At 43.7% G+C, this 20,288-nt stretch overlaps 2 protein-coding genes across 3 annotated transcripts; one reads left to right on the plus strand and one right to left on the minus strand.

Moving 5' to 3' along the window:
* The first annotated feature begins 1,658 nt into the window (after positions 1-1,658).
* tent5d (terminal nucleotidyltransferase 5D) lies at positions 1,659-9,776 on the plus strand. Of its 2 annotated transcripts, none has more exons than XM_058063866.2 (3): positions 1,659-1,806; positions 4,705-5,019; positions 5,324-9,776. In XM_058063866.2, the coding sequence occupies exons 2-3, from the start codon at positions 4,714-4,716 to the stop codon at positions 8,486-8,488; spliced, it is 3,471 nt and encodes a 1,156-aa protein (XP_057919849.2). In that variant the 5' UTR covers positions 1,659-1,806; positions 4,705-4,713; the 3' UTR covers positions 8,489-9,776. The 2 variants fall into 2 exon arrangements, with proteins under 2 accessions (XP_057919849.2, XP_057919848.2); XM_058063865.2 differs by lacking the exon at positions 1,659-1,806 and adding an exon at positions 2,192-2,571.
* Positions 9,777-16,976: 7,200 nt separating this feature from the next.
* On the minus strand, positions 16,977-20,038 carry hmgn6 (high mobility group nucleosome binding domain 6). Its single transcript, XM_058063863.2, has 6 exons — positions 19,893-20,038; positions 18,948-18,971; positions 18,783-18,812; positions 18,144-18,191; positions 17,960-18,079; positions 16,977-17,872 (listed from the first exon to the last, which is right to left on the minus strand). The coding sequence occupies exons 1-6, from the start codon at positions 19,905-19,907 to the stop codon at positions 17,828-17,830; spliced, it is 282 nt and encodes a 93-aa protein (XP_057919846.1). The 5' UTR covers positions 19,908-20,038; the 3' UTR covers positions 16,977-17,827.
* Between the last annotated feature and the right edge of the window lie 250 nt (positions 20,039-20,288).

The following is a 20,288-nucleotide window of genomic DNA, read 5'->3' on the forward strand; positions in this document are numbered from 1 at the left end:
TCTTTACAAATACAGCTATGGAGTGCCAAACAAAAACATCAGACTGAGTGTTTTAAGTCAGAGTGGAAGAGGATTCAATGAATAATCAAGCTAATGGCAAAGTGCTACTTGGAAATTAAACCCATATACAGTGGTGTAAAAAAGTGTTTGCCCCCTTCCTGATTTCTTATTATTTGCATTTATGTCACACTTAAATTTGCAATCAGTTGTACAGCACTGTGGCGGAATTCTGGCACATTTTAAGGTTTTTGAGCGTGAACCGCCTTTTTAAGGTGAAGTCACAGCATCTCAATAGGATTCATGTCAGAACTTTGATGAGGTCACTCCAAAGTATTCATTTTATTTTTCTTCCGTCATTCACAGGTGGACTTGCTGTTTTGGGTCACCTTTTCGCACAGGGCCATTTAGGTTTGGATTTTTTTCCCTCCCTTAATAATAAAAACGTCCATTTAAATTTTGTGTTTGGCTGTGTTGTCACTTATCTAACAAATCTGTTTACTGATGCAAAACATTTAAGTGTAACAAACAAAGTGAATTTTTTTCCACACAAATGTAGTTTCTCAACAAGATAACGTATGAGACACACTTCCAATCCAATCAGGAGTTGGATTAGTTGCCAACTTTGTGGGGAGTTGTTTCTGCTCTGGGAGAAATATAAATTCTACCATTTTAAACCTGTGCTAGATATCATCGACATATACCATATATACAAAACATACTTTTGTTTTTCCCCTTTTCATATAATGGCTGTTGACAGGCAGAGGCCTAATCTGTAATGTCCAAATTTGTCCACTGGGTGTCACTTTTTCCTTCATTACGACACAGTAAATAGTTTGTCTTACTAGAATATCTCACTATGACGTCCTGGAGTTCGCCACGACCAATTAAAGTACCTGTAATGTTAAATGAATACATATTTGACAGTGTCAACATAAATACAACATTGGTATATTTGTGATAGTTAATGATAGTAAGTAGTGAGTGCTGTAATCAAAACGGTTTGCCAACCAAAGTGCTGCAAAACAAGGAAAAGGGCAAGAATTAGGGCGTGAGATAGCTTAAGGAAACAATGCTAACTTTATACCCTTAACCTTATAGCAGTGTAGGCCAGCTGCTGGGCAAAGTTTCCACAAGCAGACTGCAAGCACACTAATGTTTTTATTTTTGGTGCATTTACCACCTCGTACGAGCCAAGAGATGTTTACGCATGAGCACTTCCGCTTTAGCCTAAAAATGCAGTCAGTCGGGGGAAATGTGTGCGTATTCTGTACAATTCGTTATTTGACAGAATCAGTGAAAGCTCATTTCAGGGTTTTGCATGAAATTTACTCAAAGGAATAATTTTAAGTCTTTACAAGAAGATAATTTGCGTAATACAGGCTGAAGGAGCCCACTCGTTGCGAAGAGAAAGGGTAGTAAACAATCTTGAGGAGTAGTCATCTTTGGAGACAGTCCCCGCTTGGATGCCTCCCGCTTCCTCTCATCGTCATCAAAATCGGTCACGATTTTACATCACGTGACCGCGCCTCCTACGTCACGACTGTTCTCGAAGTAGACAGGCGCGCGTGTCCGAAGCCAACAAGTTCAGTGCTGGCTAAAAATAGTTTGTACCCAGGTCTAGTGACGTCATGTATGCTGCCTCGTGAAGGAGTAATTTGACATTTTCCACGAAGCTCAGCCCATTTATCTTAATGTTTTTCCCCTTGTGTGTTTTGTCACTTGGGTTTGTGACACACCGAGTATGAAACGGCCTCTTCCTCGCGGTTTGCTGACTGACTCTTTAACACACACCCATTCCGAGTAGGGGTGAGTGAAACATTATGATTATTATTCCTATTAAAAACATTTTGTGCCGGACTAAAAGCTCCATGTGCCTACGTGCACTGGCCGGGGGGCGTGGCTGGGTGGGATTAACGGCTGGGTCAAGGAGGGAGCAGAATGGATGACTCATAGCTGCTTATACTCCGCGTGGACACCGGATATAATGTGGTCTGCGTGTGTATGTGTGTGTGTGTATTTGTGTAGGTGGGGGAGGGGGAGGGGGCGGATGCTTTAAAAGTAGTAGTTAGTAGTTTAGTCGCGAGTTCAAGTAAAGTAAGATAAGTACTAAATAGTACCAAAGTACCATATCATATCACCTTGTTGCAATACTGGCATATTTGGTAACGCCTATTTTGACCTGTGTTCACTCTCACCGCTTCTGTCACACACACACACCCCGATTACGATGTGCACACACACACACACACACACACCCCAGTCATAAGTGAATGACGGCAGGTCGCCATGGAAACTGCGTTACGCTCCGGGCACCCGTAGAAGAAAACAGGAGCGGGAGGACCGAGCGGAGTCTTCATTTCAGCACCACGATCCCGGTGGACAGCTCCTTCATGAAGTGGAGCATCACATGTGTTATCAGGGACAGAACAGCAGCAGCAGCAGTGTGGGTGGGGACTTCCAAACAAAAAAAACAACACCCTCACACCATCCAGACGTGAATCACGGTGGTTCCGAGAGGTTTTATACCGCTGTGAGACCAGGAGTTAGCCAGTCGCTCTGCCTCAGCAACAGGTAAGACTGGTGTGCTCTGTCGAGTCGGTTCATTCACTTCTTTTATGTACAATTTTTAATGTGGACTTAATCTAAATCTAAACTACCACTCTTTATTATAACCTTTATCTGGCATGTCAAGTGTTCACTAATTAGATTTAGTATAAAAGCTGACATGGGAGGATAAAACTAAGGAGAACTTCTACCGTAGAGTAATGACTTACTATGAAACTTACTCATGGTGGAGATGGAACTTGGACATTTATTAGTATGATTTTATTTGTCTTTTTAGTTTCTCCTGTAAGAGTCAATAACATGTTTCATTTGGCTGAGTTTTTGTGCCCTTCTTGATGCCCAGGCTTAGGACGAGCACAAGACCTCTCCAAAGGCTAGGTTTTGGTGATGATCGCACACCGTCTACACGAAAGGCAACAGCATGTACCAATACACCGCCACATATTTGATATAAATAAACAATTCCCCCTAAGTAAGAATAAACCATACCACTCTAACTTTGACCACTTTGCAACGGCAAGGTTGTATGGAGTGGACACTATTGTTTTTGTTAGTTTTAGATGTAGTCCTGTGTGTACCAAAGCTGAGCGTTATGTGCGAGCAGAGCTGATACGCCTGGATGAGTCACTCAGGCTGCAAGTTTGCAGAACAGTGTGAAAGGGGAGGGGGGGATACAGGGGCCAGCTGGATAGCGGTCCTGCAGTGTCTTTCTGCCTTCCACATAGTTGTATTGTTTTTATGGTCAGTGTCAACATCACAGATGGTTTTCTACAACTCGCTTTGCTAAGACTGGCTTACAGACAACATTTTCTGAAGCTTTTTGATCCCAGCCTGAAGTTCTATTTTTTATGTTTTTTTGCGGTAAGCATACCTTTTTCTTCTGAATAAGCACTTCTATTGTATTATGTTTCCGAAGCTTTACAGCTGCTATGTATAGTAGTGTTTGTGTGCAAGAGTAGAATGATGATTCATGTGTACTGAAAGTGCTAGATGGATTGAAAGATTTATAAAGGCTGCCTATTGTACATTGTTTGTGGTTGTTACAGGCACTGATAAATTGCTGCCGGAGAACACAGACCATTATTGTTCATTAGTATCTCAACATTTCCCTCCTTGTATTGACAAATCATAGCAATCAGCTGCATTCAGCTGTAGAGGTGAGTGACAAGTATTGGTTAAAGCAAACAATAGATCATAATAGACTGCAATGAATCACATCCCCACAGCCAAACTCAGGCACTTGTTCTCTGAAATACTTTGACTTGTGCACACAAGCACACTCCGTGTCTCATAAAAGAGATTTAAATGTAATTTGTCTGATTGAGAGACTGACAAATAGATTGCAAATTTTTAGACTGCATTCATAAGTGCCTGTAAGATCACGCATGGGAAGAATAAACAAAATAGATAAGCTCAATATAAACTCTGCATGCGGATGTTGCCCCATTTTCCAAGTGTGCCATGGGAAGGCTTGGGCACATTCAGCTGCATGGATGTGTGCAGGAGTTATTGTTTGTAAAATATGCAGATATGTCGTATGCACGCGGACACAAAAACAGATGTGTGTCCTTAATTAGTGACGTTGGTGTGATTAATGATGTCTGTTGGCGATGACTCATTCAGTTTAACCCTTGCATTGCTGGTGGAAACAATCAACAGACAAAGATTTAAGCTGTCTGAACCAGTGCAAATTGGTAATAACTGTATTGGCTTTCATCTCAATCTATCCTGAGATGTGGCTCATAGCTTGAGCGATATAATATTTCAGACTGAGAGGGCGAGTTAATAAACTCTCTATTTCATAGGGGTCTGGCATCGTGCATTATGCATTTCAGATTGTGTGATCCCAGTGAAACACTTAATTTAGTGTGATCTGGTTTCACAGGAGAGGGGTTATTTATGCAAAGCTCAGCTTCATGAATGGCTCCATGTGTCAGCTTGTCAACACAGCAGTTATATTAGCATTGTGGAAAAGCTGTCAACCAAGCTGTGACTTGCAGACAGCAGACTGGCAGGGACTCTGTCTGTGTGTTCGCATGTGTGGCTGTCTGTGTGAGAGAGTGCATTAACACATAGCACACTTTGTTAATTTTAGTATCGATAATTAACTCTCATTTCGGCTCTTTTTTCTCTTTTAAGGGCAGCAGCATGTCTGAAACCAAATCCAGGCAGAGGTTCCACAGCCTGAAGCCCGAACAGGTGGCAGTTCTTCATCAGGTTCTGTCAGACATCGTTCCCATCCACGGCCGTGGGAACTTTCCGACACTGGAGCTCCGCCCTCGTGACATCATCATTGCTGTAAGGGCCAGTCTGCAGAAGCAGGGAATCACTGTGAGAGACGTGCGTCTAAATGGCTCCACAGCTAGCCATGTCCTGGTCCAAGACAACAGAATGAGCTACAAAGACCTGGATATTATCTTTGGGGTAGAGCTGCCCAGTCAGGAAGAGTTTCAGGTATGACTTCATACAGCTGCATATTTCATAAGAGGACGAAAGAGAGAGTTAAAGAGTTAGTGTAATAATCAGTCCTGCAGTTTCATTTAGCTCCTTGCGAGTGTCTGTGGCAGACTGCAGTATTGATTTTTGTGCTTTCATTTTGACAAGGAGATAATTGTAAGCTTAACTAATTCAATAATGGATTATATCTCAAGAAGGCTGAATTGTTTTTAATATTTGTAACTGAATTATACCCAAAGGCAAAGTCAGGTAATGCAGACAGTATTGCAGTCATTAGTTATACCTCCTGTCATTTCCCCAGGTGATCAAAGAGTCGGTGTTGGGCTGCTTGCTGGACTGCCTACCATCAGGGGTGAACAGAGAGAGGATCAGCAGTGCCACAATGAAGGAGGCCTATGTCCAGAAGATGGTCAAGGTCTTCAGTGAGCATGACCGCTGGAGCCTCATCTCGCTGTCAAACAACAGCGGCAAAAACCTGGAGCTCAAATTTGTAAGCATGTTGAGGAGGCAGTTTGAGTTCAGCGTTGATTCCTTCCAAATTATTCTGGATCGTCTTCTTGAGTCCTACATGCAGCAGGACTCTTTGCATAAACATAAAGATGTTACTCTGAAGGACCAACTGGTGAAAACGAAAGATGCGTCATCTCAGCTTAAACAGACCAGCACTGCACAAACAGAAAAAAACACCGGTCAAGATACATCCAATATACAGAATGGGTCTCACATAAGTAACACAGGGCAGGCAGATGACATACATGGAAAGAAAGCCCAGAGCCAAAATGGTATGAAATCAACACAAAATTCCCCACAGGAAGATGATGACAAAAATAAAACATCCACAGAGTTAAAACAGCACAGAGGAAATCTCAATGAACTAAAGCCCATGGTGAACACATCTTCAAACACGATATCTAGAGAGGAACAAACCACTGAGAGCACTGAGGCTCAGACTAACCTGAAAAATGAGGACTCAACTGAATGGCCAACAAAGGGGGAACAATCAGAAACAGCAAATTTAAACCACACAACCAGCATTGTTGTAAAGGATGTGCTCACAGAAAAAATGGAATTGACAAAAAGCCCACAACCGGTCCAGACACAGCCTGTAAGCCTGATAGAGGACTGTAACAGCACACAGTCACCTGAAAGAAGAATGGTCTCTAAGCGATTAAATGAGGACGACAAAGATGAAACAAAATGCTTGTATACTCCAGACGTTGACACATCTTTACAAGTGAGTGCAGACAACACTTTAGAGGATGAAAAAGAAGTTGAGATTGAGGTGCACATGGAAACCAAGAGCAAAAATGAAAGAGAAAAAAGTGAAAAGAGTTTAACATCAGAGGAAAAGACAGACCACATACAGAGAGATGATGGTTTCTGCTCCATTTCCGCCACACCACTTTCACACAACAACACCCAGGATACACACAGCACACTACAGATTGAAAGATCAGCTGACAGACTCGAGGCTGACAGCACCACGGATCCTCAGGACACGCCTGCAACACCTGGCCTTGTTTTTGACAAAAAGACCTCCTCTGCTTCTTGCAAGCCATCAGAAAGACTCTCTCACATGGTGGTGCTCAAACACTTGTCTCCGAAACCCCCACGTAGAATGTGTAGGAAGGTTACCCCCGCTCCTTGCACTGGCCTGGCCTCTGAGAGTGACCCCATCACAGCTTCCTGTCTAGACCAAAACTCTCAATCTGATCTTAATGGAAGTAACGAGTCCATTCCTGTTACAACGACTTGCTCAGACGTCACTGAAAAAACCAATGGTTCTGAATGCAACACAGCAAGTAACCCCTTGTCAAATCTGGACTTCACCCCTGATTCCGTCAATGTTCTACCTCAAGTGCTATCATCTCAGTTGATCAAAGAGGGTTTGTGTCAGATAAATATTCAACGCCAGGATCAGCAACCACAAATGGATGAGCAAAGGCAGTCTTCCCCTGGTGATTCTGCCTCGCAACTGACAGAGTTTGAGTCCCCCAATAGCTTGGACTCCCAAGCAGATGAGTCCTGTTCAAATGTCCACGAGTCCACACATACATCAGAAGCTGAACTGAAAGAGGCAGAGGAAAACGTGAAATTATTGGACAACCTGGACAGGCCAAACGAGAACCCTCAAGAGATCACAGCACCTGAAGAGACAACACCCCCTCACTCACTTTCACCCTGCCACAATACCCTTATTTCGTGTCCCCCACCTCCTGTACTCAGTCTGTCCCCTCCCTGCTTAACTCCCTCACCCCCAAGCGTCAGCCCCCCACCATGCCTGACTCCTCCCTCTCACTGCCTCTCGTCCTCAATGCTGCACACCGTCAGCCCTGCTACCACTTTTAGCTCTCCACCCCTGAGCTTCAGTCCTACCTCGTCTTGCCTCAGCTCACCCCCTTACCTCACTCCGCCTATGCTCAGCCTCAGCCCTCCTCCTCTTTGTCTGACCCCACCTTCTCCGTGCCTCAGCCCTCCCCTCGTCTGCTTCCCTACTCCAGTGGAATCAGCGGATCCTATACTTCAGGTATCCTCAGACACACCTTTGATAGACAACACAGACAGTGATGTGCAGATTACTGAGCTTTCTGCCTTGCAAGGAATCCCAGTTCTACAACTAGAGGAGAAAATGGAGCAAAATATTGCTTCATTGTCGCCACAGCTTCCAGAGAATGTCTCTTTTCCAATCTCAGTCCCAAGTACAACCTCACATGCGCTGCCTCACTCTCAGTTGGCAAACCAAAGGGAACCGAGCCCTCTAAATGCAGATGAAGGATCCAGCTCTGTGTCTGGGAACAATGAGACCCAGGAAAAGACTGCAGACATGAGTGAACATAGCGGATCTCCTCAGGCAGAAGGCTCTATCCCTGCTGTCGAGGTTCTGGCGGAAAGCATGTATGGTGACTTTGAGGCCGCCATGGACCACCTGCGCTATCGTTTAATCGCTACAAGGAATCCCGAGGAGATTCGAGGTGGCGGCTTGTTGAAATACAGCAACCTACTGGTCAGGGACTATCGACCGGCCAGCGAGACTCAAATAAAGACACTGGAGCGCTACATGTGCTCACGCTTTTTCATTGATTTCCCTGATGTGCAGGAGCAGCAAAGGAAGATCCTGTCCTACTTGAAGAATCACTTCATTGGTGAGGAGAGGAGCAAGTACCAGTATCTAATGACTCTTCGTCGTGTGGTCGACGACAGCACCGTATGTCTGATGGGCCATGAGAGGAGACAGACTCTAAACATGATCACAGTGTTGGCACTAAAAGTTCTCGGGGAGCAGAACATTATCCCCAACACAGACCATGTGACATGCTTTTATCAGCCTGCCCCGTACCTTGCGGAGCACAGCGCACCCTACTTAACAGAACCGAGTTACTGCAGCTACTACATACCCCAAGGGGGATCAACTCTCCTGTACCAACCGTACCCCTTACACCTGCACACACAGACCGGACTAGTGTAGAAGTCATGCAAACATGCGTGCTGAATTTAAAAAAAGAGACAGCCAAGAGCAAAGCTGCTGGTATTGTCCAATTGCTGGAGAGTGGTAATAGTTTGTCCTATGATAGACACGTGGTGGCGGTTTTACCGAAAAACTCCATTAAATAATATATGATGTTCTAACAAGAATATAAAGAATTATTTTTCTGATATTGTTCCCGACAATGCTGTGCTCACCCATGAGTCCCAAGTCTTTGGTGTCCGTGGGACTAAGAATGGGTTTCTTCATGGACACTCAATGCACTTCCACGTTCTTGAACTCTAATGTATTCTTCTATTCCTACTGTGGTGTTCTTACTGGGTTTGTTTAGACTGTGGACCTTGCCTGTGGTTAATATTGTGCATGGATAACATGGGACTGTTCTCTCACTGCCAAATACTGTGTGACGATGTTCTTCAGACGGTTTAATGTAACTTTGTTATTCTTTTAATGGAGGGTAGATTCAAAAGAAGTATATAAGGATGGGTTTACCATTGTGTACAGTGCTATATTGAAACTCCATGCATGCACAAATACGGACACACCTGTTAAGTATAATGTATGGAAAGTTAGACAATGCATGAGTAGCTAAATATAAATATATAACACAAAGCAAAGGCTTTTAATTTAATTTAAAAAAAAAATATATATATATATATATATTTTTGCAAGACTTCCCAAGATAATTCTCAGCGGTTATCCTACTGGTTGTACACCATGCCGACAACAATGCCTTTGCAATAGACTGTACAGCATATTGGTTGCAGTATGTTGTGTGTGAATACAATCCATCGTTTTCAGGTAAATTGTAAGGAAATGTGCTGGAATCCTTTGTGTAGTCACGTGAAGTACTGAACCATCTCGTGGTTTGTTTCATTTAAGGCTAAAGTTTACTCGACGGACTGGAGGTGGTCAGGTTAAAACCATCTTTGGATCATTTCAAAGCCTGGCAAACTGCTGTGACTTCTCGGCATTAATTACAATCAAATATGATAAGAAACCTGTTTGAGTCTAATTTAAAGCAACAACAACTATGACCAAAGATGGTTGGCAGGGAAATCAAGTGCCTAAATGTGAGACATCCTTGCTATGTCTTTATCTTTGAACTGGGGTGGGTGTGGACCTAGGTTATACATTTTGTGTTCAATTGTTAACCCCTGGTACTGCTGCCTGTTTTGATGTCTTCTTTAATGTTGTCATTTGTTGCATTTGTTGTTCATTTTTATAAATAAAGGGGGTACTCAACAAACAAACAATATGTTGACAGATTAGTTCCTTTGTTCTTATGTGATTTACCATCAACCGTAGGTCAGATTTTCACCACAAGATTGCATAGCTGATGCATCCGCCTACCCATTTGGTGCAGCAATGATCCACTTAAGCCACACAGTCACATCACGATGGTGCCCTGCAGAGCAACCCAAAGCCGTGAAGCTGTGTCTGTTTGAGGCCTCTTATCACAAATCACCTGTCCTTCAGACATGTTTGTAGCCGCTGACGCACAACAACACAACACAGCTGGCGCAACAATGTGTAAATGTGAGCAGGAGAGCTGGATTTATGATTCCGTAGTGTTGTTGTTTGCCACCTATTAATGGGGGAGACCAACAGTACAATGAAATAAGGCGACTCCCTCCCAGCTGACTCCCTTCCACTTCACACCACTAATTATATCATGGGCACACAGGGAGAATGCCTTCAGGGGCTTCTATGTGATCACAGGTACACGCAATCTATTTACTCACAGTGGAGGCTTGCAGTTGTGTGCACAAAGCTGCACGGGTCTCGGGGAAGAAAAGGAGTGTGTGATCTTTTAGGCTCTGTATCAGCATCTCACAGACCTCTGAGCCACTCTTGTCCACTCAAGGTTTCCATAGAGACACAGACAGAAAGTACAGCGGGTGCAGGAGAGCATGACGGAGGACAGGAAAGACCTACACAGCAAATGAGGGGGAGGGAGGTGAAAAGAAAAGAAAAAAAGGTGGGTGAACAAAGAAATGGTTTGAGGGAAGTGAAAGTGGATTTGAGACAGCAATAATAAGACAAGGACAGCAGGGTGGGTGATAAAGCAAGAGGTGGGAGGAACAGAGGAGTTGATGGGGATAGGGTGGGATGTTGTCAGGCCTTCAGTCACAGGGGAGTCACCGTGTGTGAGGTGGCTGCAGTGACGTTAGCAGTGATGTCAGAACAGTGCACATTCGCACACACGAGGATGTGCATGTGCATACATAGCTGTGTGCATGTCAGCTTTCCCTAATGGGCTGCCCACTTGTGGGACCGTCGATATATATTTTCAAAATCTCACCCACACGTCTCCATCACTCATCCAGGTTTGACAGTTCCGTGTCAGATGTGCAAATATATTTAGATCCGGAATCGATGGTGTGAACATGCATTTTGCAGTGTAAATGATGATTTAAATTCCTGTAACAAGGGAGACCTTCGGACATGGCTGACAGATTATTTCTTTCTTTGGTTGGCCTTTACAGTTTGATGTTTTTAAATGTCATTCTAAAATGAGCATGCTATAATAAAACACTTCGCATGAACTCAGATTATGGCGACCTACCGAATCAAAATCATTTCAAGTTGTTGTCATTTGCTAAAACTGAAGCCTCGCCTAAATTAACCTGCACCGCCTTTTACCTGTTTGCTCACCCACTACCCCTCCGTATACTTCCCACACATGGGCCTGCTTGAATACTATGACTCAGCCCTCATCCAACTTAGATAGAAGATAAAAACCTTGATGAATAACAGCAAGGATAAGCATTTTGCTAATAGAAATTGAGAAATTGGCAAGATGAGTAGTTGCTGTATAAATAGTTCTCATTCACCCCAGCAGATACATTAAAGCTGCTAATTCATCCAGAGAAGTGGCGAGGCAATGCTATTTTTCCCTCCAGATAGGTGACCCGTGTCTTACAACTCTGCAGACATGAATGAATGATGTCTCTGAGACACACTCTGTAAATGGATGCCTGAAGTGAAACCTTTCTCAGAACACCTTGTAATGGCATTAAATGTACCAGGTGTATCTCCAGGGATAAAAGTGCCATCGTTTATTTGCTCCCATAATATTAGTATTCATACATTTTCTAGACCGCATATCAGCTTGAACCTACCCTAACTGACTGAAGTGGGTTACATGCACACCAGTCATAGACACATAACTACACCAGGAGTCGCCATCAAGGTGCCCGCGGGCGCCCCACAACCACATGAGTCGGCGACAATTCTGCTTTTTGTTCAGGTATTCCATTAATAATGTGATAATACTCGAAAGAAATGCACAATGTGAGGTGGGGATAGCAACATTTTCAACATGTTCAAAAAAAACGATGAAAATAAATATGACAAAAAAATGAGCCTTACAGCTGTTTTCATTTTTTAAAAGTTATATAGAGACCGTTGAACTACACACTCATAGCCGGCTAACCCATTAGGCAGCACGACAGTGGCAGTGACAAGCAACTTTCAGCTCACGCATGCCCACACCTATTCAGGATGAGGCACGTATGACATTTTTGTGCATCTTATTGCCTGATTGGCAAAAATAACGATATCACACGCACATTAAATATTTTACACATGTTGTAGAAATTCGCTTCTTCCAATCTTTGTGGAAGAAAAGATTGTGAGCACAGCAGGCCCTCTCTCAGGTCCAGCATTAGTGACCTCTGACATCACAAATGTTCTTCTGTGTGAATGAAATAAAATAGTCACCAAAGCACGTGTCAAGATCTTGTACAAAGTGTCCCCAAAAGAGTGGAAACTATTACTGTATACTATATTAAACTGCAAAAGGGAGACCAACAATATTTTATTTCTTGTCTAATAGGTGCTGTACATGGTGACCATGCTTTTATTTATACCAGTGCATATCAATGAATTGAAATACTGTGTTCAGGTCTACGCTCGGGAAGTTTATTTGCTGCAGTCCATTTGCTGATTAGTTTACAATATGGAACTGAGAGTTAAGATGGAAAGTGAAAAAATGGGGCTCCTGTTAAATGGTGATTATGTCTATGACTCGATTAAAGACTAAGATTACAGCGGTGGATAAGAACAGATGACATGCTAGAGCTAGATGACTAAGTAATTGATGAGGTGGACCGTTTTTGTGGATTTGGGTTCATGCATTAACAGTGAGGGCACAAGCGAACCGTAGACCAGGAGGAGGTTAGCGATGGTAAGGAGTGCAGAAATCACATCTTACTCATCGCTAATGCTAAAAACAACAAAAGCAGGGTGGATGCTTTCCAGATTCTAAGGATACCTGGGACACAGGACAAACATCTGGGTGCTAATTAGATGAGGACTCCATCAGGCGGTGCAAGCTGCATGACTTGAGAGCGAGTGGTGGATTGAAGAAATTGGTCATATCTGGCAAAGTCAACGGAAGAGAGGACAGATCTGGCCTCCTACGTTAATGAGTGGATTGGCATGGACTTGGCGCAGGACAGCGAGGGATGGAGGCGTATCATGATGGCCACAGCACTGCATTAGGCGACCAAGAGATTTTGGGAGAGTTTTGGCCAATTTTTCACATTTATGTTTTTAGTTGTAATCATCATTAATGGAACTACTGAAATGAATGGCTTTATTGACCTGCGCCTGTATAGTGTCGCATAATCCTCATAATACAGTATGAAGTTGTTAGCCCAGGTCTGTCACCCTCAGTGGAATCAAATGAATACAAACCTGCCATACACAACACACACACACACACACACACACACACCCTGAATCTGACAACATGAAATATGAAACTGTGTGTAAATGTTTGTGTTACATTTGATGTTGGCTCTGTTTGCATTTGTGACGTGGAGCACTGCTGCTGTTTGGATTGAGGAATCATTCAGCATGGGACTGGATGACAGGGGGAGTTTCTGTGTGTCTATGTGTGTGTGTGTGTGTGTGTGCGTGTTTGTGTCTACACTGATTGACGTCACAGACTCCCACTCATTTCCATCTTGCCTGCATGCGCAGAGAGAATAGATCCCCATTTGCATCCAGCTTCTTTTCCCCCTGAACACTTGTGGTACTCTTTCTTGCCCCCCCCCCTCTCTATCCGTCACCTCCTCTATCTCTCTCTTCCTTCCTCCTCCTCCTCCTCCTCCTGTGTTTCTATTTTCTTTCAGTTTTTTACATCCAGTCGAGTGCAGCCAGCTTGGCAGATAAACAAGACAGTTAAGCATAAACAATTTAAGACAACCAGACAGCAACCCTCTTTGAGATGCACATTAGGGACCCTTGCCTATAAACATCTGTTCATTTCAAGCACCACAAGGTTTTGTCTGGAGGGAGGGTATTTTGACTCCTGCACCTGATGGCTCCTTGTCTGCGTGTGTGTGTGTGTGTGTGTGTGTGTGTGTGTGTGCATTGTCCTCTTTGCTATTATGTGTGTTTGTCTCAGCTTGTGCTCGATTGTGACGTTGTTTCCACAGTGGATGCTCATCCCCACTCGCTCTCCGGTGTCCCTGGTGACGACAGGACATCATTTAAATCACTTCCTCATGAAAGGTCATCCTCATGCTTTACGCAGAAAAAGGTGTGTGCAAACTCCGTCACACCCCCCACCCACCCCCTCCTCCTGTGTGCAAAGCCATGACCATAATTATGTGCACAGTGGGTGTGGGGAGGATAGAGAGGCTGGAAATGCGTGGGTTGACAGAGTAGGACACGCAGACGTTTAAAAAGAGAATATGAAGGCTAATTTAGTCACAGTTGAAAGAGTTAGAAAGTGCACGGTGGGTGGATGACACCAAATATGCCCTGTGATTATTTAGAGGAAATAGCACCCACAGATAAACGTGAGTGAATCTAAAGTTTAAAAACACACACACACACACAGGAAAAAGTAATGTGTAGTAATGAGCTCTTTGATGCCAGAGTGCCTGGGGAGACGGTGTGAATGTGTGCGTCTGCCTGTGGTCTCACCAGCCAAGCCATTAACAAGCCAGAGGCCTGATCACAGGAGACAGTGTGAACGGACTGATCGATCCGTGTCTTGGAACTGAGAAATATGACAAGCACAAGCGGAGAAAAGAAAGCAGGTGTTTACCAAAAAAGAGTTTGCACCCCAGTCCGATCGAAGCCCATCTCTCCACTTCAAAAATGAGCCAATGTTGAATGCATCGCACAGAGCCTCTGTATGAGTATCTCTCCATCCAACTGGGTGAATATGAGAGTAATAGAAAAGGACCATGCTGACAGATGATGAAAAGGGTTTTTTAGCACCCACAAGAGATTTTCTGCAGTATACATTACACTAAATCCCAGCTCCCACCTGAGACCACCCACAAATAGCAAATAAACGCAAGTAATTGAGGCGCCCATAAAAGTATACTATATATTTTTGACAGTTTTACAAAGCCTGGACTATGCTGCTGCTTCGTGGGGCCACCGTACAATACACCAGCTGGCTCCTCCCCCGTCAAACCCGCCTCATAGCTTGACATAGGCGTTCATTCACCCGCAGGAGACCACTCCCTGAGCTTCTCAGAGCTTGAGATGCTTCCTGTGGCGCTACCATGTCAGAGATGTACTTCAGCGCAAGACCATGAAAAGACTTGCACACAAGCAGAGCTGCTTTAAAGTCTATTCTCGAGCAACAGGAAGCTTTAATGCAGACCCGAGCTCGTTTAGAGAGCCTGGTGAGGAGGCTGTTACAATAGTCTAGCCTACAGGAGACAAAGGCATAGATTAGTTTCTCTCAATCTGGCATAGACACCATTCCCGTGATTCGTGCAGTGTTGTTTAAGTTCAGGTCTGAGTGTGTTATTACCTTTCGATTTCTAACCTGATGATTGGGTTGTAGAGAAAAAGTCTCAAGGTGGCTAATAACACCTTCGCTTTGTTTCTGAGGGCCACAGATAAGTTTTGTCTGAGTTTAGCTGGTGAAAGTTGTTTTGCATCCACACACTGATCTGTTTCATGGAGTGACAAAGTAAATCTGCAAGACCATGTTCACCTGCCGTAGATCTTAGTGTCGTCTGCATCGTTGTGGTAGGACACATTGTATCTGCGTATTAGCTGGCCTAAAAGCAGCATGTACATATTGAACAAAAGGGGTCCCGAGATTGAACCCTGGGGAATCCCACCGGTCATAGCCATTTGGTCTGAAATGCAGTTATCAATTCCAACAACGTAGTTCAAAGTATAAACTAATTCACCACAAATCAATGATAATGAAATACAATTAATGAATAAATGGAATGTGTACATTCACTATTATATCATAGTTTTACAAGTATAAGTGGATAATAGAGCCTACCACTTCTGTGATACCAATATGAGTTAAAACATGTCATTACCAATCTGCATGACTTCCAGCTGGGCAGGGTAAGGTGAGGATAAGCTATCAGGATGTTTGTCCAGAAACTCGTGTACAAATCATTGGAATATCTCTGAAAGGTGATTTGATTGCAGGAGTCCAGTTCAGACGAATAAATCAATGAGTTAATTAATTTTCCGATTAGCCTGTGAACTAGTCATTTACAATATTAAACTTCTGGACTCTTTTTCACATTTTACGAGACATTTAATTTGTTTTTATTATTAGGATAAGTATTAAAAGTATAAAGTATAGTATAAAACATTTAAATACATTATTGAAGTGTTTCATGATGTAAAAAAATGAGTAGTCGTGTTCTGTAGTGTTCTAAGCTCATGAGAAATGAGGCGATGTCGCCATCTAGCGGCCGCCTCTTGTAAAAACAAGCCTTCTCAAGAGACACAATGTCGACAAAATGGAGCCCAGTGCTCGGCCATGACAATGCTGTCCCAGAGAAATTGCGTCTGACGCACAAAATAAACCAATAGGAGTCTAAAGCGATGATCGCTAGTTGTAATGTTTACTTGCAGCCACGGCAGAATGAGAAACAGAGAGCTATGATTCACATTCTCATTTAAAAATACCCCATTTTTCGAGAAGGGCATTAGTAAACATGGACCACATTATAAAAAGACTAAGCCAGAGTCACTTTGCCAAGCAACACCCACTTGCAGACAGATCGATGACTGTGGGACAAGTGTGGCTGGAAATGTTTGGAAATACTCTGATACTTAATTGAGAATGCATGCATGTGAATGTGGGTCATGGAACACACGCTTGAGTTGACGTCGAGTTAAATGTGAACATGGGAAGCCTTAAGGGCCGTTAAAACATGAAAGTGGCATCAGGACGTTACATGAAGCGAAGATGGCGTTACTGGAAAGCTTGGCCTCCAAAGAGGATTTTAGCCAGACGCATGACCTTGATCGGGTCAGACTTGACTTCATCAAAAATGCATAGAACATGAACATGGCTGTGTTAGTCCAATCATTATTTATGTGTTGCCCTGTATTATGCATCATTTTAATGCATTTAAGATGAGGCCATCTTGGATTCTGAGTTTCTCCCAACCTCAGTCGTTTGTGAGATATGGCACGATTTTTTAAAAAAAAGTCTCCAGACAAGCAACAATTTGAGGAAAATTCCCAGGACTTGTTTTTATTAAGAGAATTTCAGAACATAAGAGCGGGACCGGACACCTGCGTTTGTGAGATTTCCCAATTCAAATTGCTTTCCAAAAAAAAAAACAAAAAAACCCAACAGTGTTTAAAAAAGCTGACACGACAGCATGGATGGAGCAGGAGCTGTGTTCTTCTCTTCTTTCTCATAATGCAGGGTCTTCTAGGAGACAGGTCGGAGGCATTGCTGTTCCAGGAATGTTTCACATGTTCGTCTTCCTCGTTCTTAAGGACAACACGCAATTCTTTTCAAAAACACATTTTCAATGAGAACCAAAAAAAACGAGCTCATGAGACACAAGCAAAAAGGGAAGTCACTGCACATTAAAAGGTCTAAAAGAAGCAGCCACGTTACAACATGGCTGAACCGTTAATAAAACATGGGTAGGAGGCCGAACTGTTGGAGAGGAGGGTCTAAATCTGCAGAGGAAGTGAAGGGAAAAACACACAACTACACAAGTCACGACAAAGCCAATCCAGCAGAGGGTGGTTGCGGGGCAGGGGACACACTTTCTACACCAAACAAGCCTTCAACAATCACGAAATGCCATTTAAAAAAGATTTTAGTGTGTTTTTCTTGCTTGCAGACACTTGATATGACCACTGCAAATCTGCAAGGTGCTCCATAATCAGCTTTGCTTTTTGTGCTAAAAATCTGTACGGATACTTATAAAATCATTGATAAAAATATTCCTCTGTTAACAATACGCCTTGGAGGGAAACCGTGTGAGAGACTTGAGAGGGGAGCGTCAAGGGGAGGAGCTGTGTTGGGGCTGGGGAGGGAGGGACGCTGGGGCAGTGGTGCTACTCTGACTTGGCCTCCTTGGTCTCCTCGGGGGCTTCCTCCACCTGGGGACAAAGACAAAGCAAAAGACCGAGGTTACCGCTTGACCGTTTCATTAACTCGAACAGACCACAGTTGGAGTCGCCGGGCACCTCGTTGGTCTTGGCCTCGCCGTTCTCAGAGTGGTTTTCTTCATTGGCCTCTGCCTCGGCGTTCTCCTTTGACTTCTTGGTCTTCTTGTCCTCCTTTTTGTCGTTCACAGCCTTTTCTTTCTGGATATGACAACATGACAAGATGTGAGCTGTTTGCCTTACGGGTCGTGCGAGTCTAGCTTACCTTTGCTGCCTTCTTGACCTTTGGTTCCTCCTTAGCTGGGGCCGGTTTCTGTGGGCAAAGACGGGATCAGAAACGGCACAAAGTTACGTGGCTACGAGTTATTTGATATCCTAACTGACTGTCATAAAGTCCTCTAAAAACTATGTTATAATACTGAGGGATATGCAATTATATTGTAATTGTACACCAAAAGTGTATATTTCTGTGTACGTGCAGCACTGAACATGTGTCTTCAGTAAAGCCCTCTAAAATAATATTACAGTGAAAATTATCACAATTATTGTATTACATTGGTACTGTAGGCCCAAATGTTAATGTGTGTGCAACTAAATTTAACAGGTAGTATGCCATTGTTCATGTTATAACAGCCTAATATGTGCAGATATGAACATATTTCTGAATTTCAAACATTGCTGCTGGTGTTTTTTAAGTTTATATTAAGACTTATCTTCTCTGTGTCTTTTAAAAGCTTTTTAAGGTTAATAATGCAAAAATATGCCTGCAATCAGGTTATTGAATGAATAATCAACATTTACATGAATTAAAGTGTTTTGCATTAAAAACTGAATCTAGTTTATGCCGTGTCAATTAGTTACAGAAGCTAATGTGAATAAGTTCTTCATATTTGTGTTTTCTTACCGCCGATAACCGAGCTGATCTCCTCTTGGGCTGAAAAACATGACATGTTATTTGAATCGTTTCGCTTTGTCGTTTTTGGGGAATGCATGCAAGTAACTGGTGTGAATTGCATTTTTATTAAAAAAAATGCTCCGCAAAGCGGTACGAAACCTGCTCCACGCTTACCTCCTCGTCTTCTGTTTCTTGTCTCTGCAAAACAAGAATGTGACAGATTGGTACCAAAATACCAAATAAAAATTGTTTATAAGCACAGGAAATCACTCTAAAACGACTTGTGTGCGTAATATGGTTGAAAACAAACCCACTGAAAAAACTTTCTCAAATCTTAGAAAATCACCAACCCGCCGCATAAAAAGCAGATTTTAAAGCTTTGGGTGTTGTAAATGTGGCGGGAAAGCGGGGCTGCCGAGAGGGACACTGAGAGCTCGGCCCTGCAGGCCTCTGGGGACACATTTGCGGGCCCTGGGCCTCGTCTGCCCCCTTCACTCCCCCATGTCTGCCTCCCATTCAATGCATACAGCTCAGATTTGAAAGCTGGCGCGGGAGTCTCGGGGAGGAGGGGGGAGGGACCTCCACGAGACTCACACGCGCCACCCAGCGGTAGAGCCGTGCCACCGCAGCCATTTGGGACCACGAACAAAGAGAGAAAATATATAATTTTATTCAAACGCGGCGACGAATGTTGGATTTTGTGGCCAAAATGCAAAGTAAAGCCACTCTAGTATTTTCTCATGGTGTTTTGTAGCGGTTTGGCAGGCGAACGGCGATAAGCGAGCCGTTTTGTCCTCGGTGTCTCGCCGACGAAGGTGGACAAGAGCTGCAAAGCATGGCTGCTGCTGGCTTGTGCTTTAACTGCATGGAGGAGACACAGACTTCTAGCTCCCCAATCCAACAGCGCCAGCTCGCACCGTATGAGCGGAAAATATTCATTCCAACGCATAAAAAATCCGCTATTTTTTTATGAATAGAGGAAAATTAGCAGCCATATCCGAGCGCCATAAATTCCGTTATAATTAAGTAATGTCTCCTAGGAATGTCTCGCAAGGCTTTGCATCGCATTCACGCGCGCAGTAAACGTCAAAGTGTCTTTGTTTATATTGAAATACTCACCTTTCTCCTGGGCATGTTGAGATCTTGGAGGTTTTCACGCAAATACAACTAAATAACAGTTGTTCTCAGTGCATGTGAAGACGAGTGTCTCCCCCTATGCTGGCCAGTGTAGTAAACACACTGAAACAGCGAGGCGAGTGGTTGAATGGGGGGAGGGGTGCGGCTAAACGCTTGATGGACAGCAGCGTCAGCCACTCAGGCGGCTCTATTCGGGGCTGCGGAACACTTGGAATTTTTGGAGCCGGCGCGAATGGCTTCTTCTTCTTGCAGGGAGAGATGGGAGGAAGCCTGCAAGAATGAAAGGATTCGAGGACATGTTGACTGCATAGGACTGTGCTGATTGTGTAAGAGGGGGGTGCACTATATTGCTATAACTGTGCCCACGCCCCCCCCCCC

The sequence above is a fragment of the Doryrhamphus excisus genome, linkage group LG22, assembly GCF_037039965.1.
Source record: "Doryrhamphus excisus strain RoL-2023G ecotype Guam linkage group LG22, RoL_Dexc_Guam_v1.1, whole genome shotgun sequence".
Classification (NCBI taxonomy): domain Eukaryota; kingdom Metazoa; phylum Chordata; class Actinopteri; order Syngnathiformes; family Syngnathidae; genus Doryrhamphus; species Doryrhamphus excisus.